Genomic DNA, 3,095 nt, shown 5'->3' on the forward strand with positions numbered 1-3,095 from the left:
TAATCTTAGGAGAAGAAAAATCATAGAAATCAAGAGCATTGGATAAAGAGAGGAACTCTCATCTGGGAATGGATAGATATAGCCATTTCCTTGAAAAAAATATAATATCACGGTTAAAACAAGATAGCCTCTTTGCCAATTCCCTGTAGATTTGTATTGCTTCATGTGACTCTCAACAAAAAAGCTCAACCCCAAAGCATCATCTCTTAGCAGGGCAGATTTTAAAAACGCCTTTTATATTTAGTTAAAGTTTCCCAAATTGTTTATGAAGCTTTTTAGGTATTCACTTTCAATACTCGGGCCATGACCAAACACGTTTTCCTTTTCTTTTTCTCTTTGCCTTTTTCGGATCCTGTGACCCTGTCAACCACATGTTGCTGAACAGGATGCTTAAAATGTATAGAACAGTTTACATCATAGCTCAGACAGACTCAAAATTAGAGTAATTTTTCATTACTCTAACTAGTAGTGTTTATAAGTTTTTAAATGCACAAAATTATCTTACCTGGAACATCATCAGCTGAAAGGATCGGTTTCAATAAGCTTTCAGTTTCAACTATCTGTAAAGTGGAAAACAAATATTCTTCAGCTACTAATGATACTGCTAAATTGTAAGCCGAATATCATTCATTGGATGTCTGATTACAATAGTTTTTCATACAAGGGCAAAACATGTATCACAATGGTCTGCATATCATGAGCGTTTCAATCATGAAAAAATGGAAATTGGAATTTTAAAAGCATGATAACACACGCACGCACTGATAATCTCATAATAGTGTTTCATTGCTAATAAAATTACTAGCCAAAAGATGCATATTTAAATGTCTAAATGCATTTACTTTTTTTATTGTTGTCTCGTTTGGTTATGTGTCAAATAAGGGTGTAAATGCTTGCATTAAATGAAATGTACTTAGAGATTTAAAAAACACTCACCTAATGTGCTTTCAAACGTGCACGAACAATATAAAATCCGTGTTCAATCTCTCACATTCCAGTCTTCCATTCTCCCCCTCTTTCATTTCCACTTATGTTGAGAATTTACTTCTTCGTTCATCAAAATTTCATCCGACTATAGTGGATGTACCCTTTAGAGATTCCTCCACTCCGAATGCCATGACTTATTGATAGACTAATTTCCATCGAAAATATACAAGGAAATAACATTACTCCACTTTACGGAGGAAAAAATACCTTTACTGTATGGCCTTGGTTGGCACGTATCAAAAGCTCTCCATTTTCTTCCAAAAGGCCGAATCTTTTCTTGTTGTCCTTCCGTACGACCTATAAGAAAGCATACAAAAAGAACATATATGTAGAACAAAAATGTCAAATAAAAGAAAAGGGAGCAATCAACTCAATTGTGAGTTGTGACAATTAAAAGACAGACATTGTCAAATTTCCAGCTAGAATAGAAGATACCAATCATTTTCAACTAAATTAACTCAAAAACGTTTTGCAATCCAAATAAGAAGCAAATCAGACTTTTCATCAGCCTTATACAAGAAACAGAGACAATAAATTAAAGGAGCACAAGACTTCACATGACTAACCTCTTTGACATCATCAACTGTGTGTGACATCAATGGGACATTTGCAAATGTTTTTAAGTTTAACTTTAACAGATCTTGCACCTTCGCATACCCATCATTCCTCATATTCAAGTTTAGCTGAGAGGCCATGTGCCGCAAAATGCGTGTCATGAGGATAAACAACATTACAGAATATTCCACAAATCATATTTAGTTTGGACAAAGTTTGGTCTTTTATAAGAGAACTTAGAAAGTTCAAGTCAAGTGACATTTGGTTCTCAGCTAACAATAGTTCCAAACACTACAACACATACATATCGTTACTACTCTTAAGACTGGAACTAATCACTCCAACTGATCATCATGGGTAGAAACTATTTTTTAATTATTATGTTTTTCATGAATTAACTCTCCCCTACCCGTGATTGAGTTACGTAAAACAATGTCAGTCTCAAACCAGGAAAAATGGACGAAGGTCATTGTAAGTTGAAGCCCAAAATAATCAATTATGAATCTTTGAGAAATGAAGACATGAAATAAACAAAAAATGGGCATAGAGGATTCATGCAGCCAAAGCCAACTAATTGGGATTGAGGACGCATTTGCTGATTGATTGATTAAACTTTCTATACTATCATGGGTCTGACATAAAAACCTAAACATAAAATTCATATAGCTTAACCCAACTAATTTCGAATTGAGGTGATTGATTACCATGTGTCACATAATAAAAACTAAAAGCCTGAAAGGAGAAAAAGACATATACATACAATAGTCTACCAAGAACATTAATTTTATCTTTGCCGGAGCTTCCAACACCACCGCCACGGCCCCCTGATCTTTCTGTATTATCCCTCGTGTCCAGTCCTCTTCCTCTTCCTCTACCACCGCTGTCATTGATTCAAAATCAAAAATTTTCAATTAAAGATTGAAACTTTACAGAGAAATCAGCAAGAAAGTAGATTTTTTCTTTTACCTTCGATTGGAATGAGAAAAGGCAGAGTAGGATGAGGATGAAGGTTTGTGGAAACCAGTGTTGTCCATTGAAGCAGGGAAACGAGGAAGCAAAGAAGGAGAGAGAAAGGATGTGAAAGGAAGAAAAAGAAGGCGGCAACGTACTAGTCGGAAACTGACCAAAAAAGTGAACATGAATCAGAAATTGCGTGGGTGGGTGCGTTAAGCTTCAATTACATGGATCTTTCCATATAAAATTCAATTTTCTCTAAACAAATATAATCTAATTGAAATATGCTAACTAATTTTTTAATTGACCAATAAAAAGCAATAACTCAAGGCATTAGTTATTATTTATTAATCTAATTAAATTTAACTATATGATAAAATAGGCAAAGACTTTATTTTTTAAAAAATTAGATATAATATGTCCGTACTAAGCACGGGCTCAACAAATTTAGCTTCCTTGTATTAGCCTAGCATTTATTCTTACACTTGGTAAACATAGCGTTAAATGACATTTTATAAATTTAAACTGGCAAAATGCTAGAAATTTTGAGACAACACATTACAAACATTACTTAATAAGAAAAATAAACTTTTAGCTTA

General features: G+C 33.8%; 1 protein-coding gene across 1 annotated transcript in view; it reads right to left on the reverse strand.

Moving 5' to 3' along the window:
- The window catches only part of LOC125860276 (uncharacterized), a 5,622-nt gene extending 2,941 nt beyond the window's left edge, over positions 1-2,681 (reverse strand). Inside the window, exons 1-5 of the mRNA XM_049540237.1 lie at positions 2,509-2,681; positions 2,304-2,422; positions 1,554-1,702; positions 1,195-1,284; positions 506-560 (exon numbers count right to left, since the gene is read on the reverse strand). Coding sequence (XP_049396194.1) covers positions 506-560; positions 1,195-1,284; positions 1,554-1,702; positions 2,304-2,422; positions 2,509-2,681 — 586 coding nt within the window. The remainder of the gene's footprint in view (positions 1-505; positions 561-1,194; positions 1,285-1,553; positions 1,703-2,303; positions 2,423-2,508) is intronic.
- Between the last annotated feature and the right edge of the window lie 414 nt (positions 2,682-3,095).

The sequence above is a fragment of the Solanum stenotomum genome, chromosome 1, assembly GCF_019186545.1.
Source record: "Solanum stenotomum isolate F172 chromosome 1, ASM1918654v1, whole genome shotgun sequence".
NCBI lineage: Eukaryota > Viridiplantae > Streptophyta > Magnoliopsida > Solanales > Solanaceae > Solanum > Solanum stenotomum.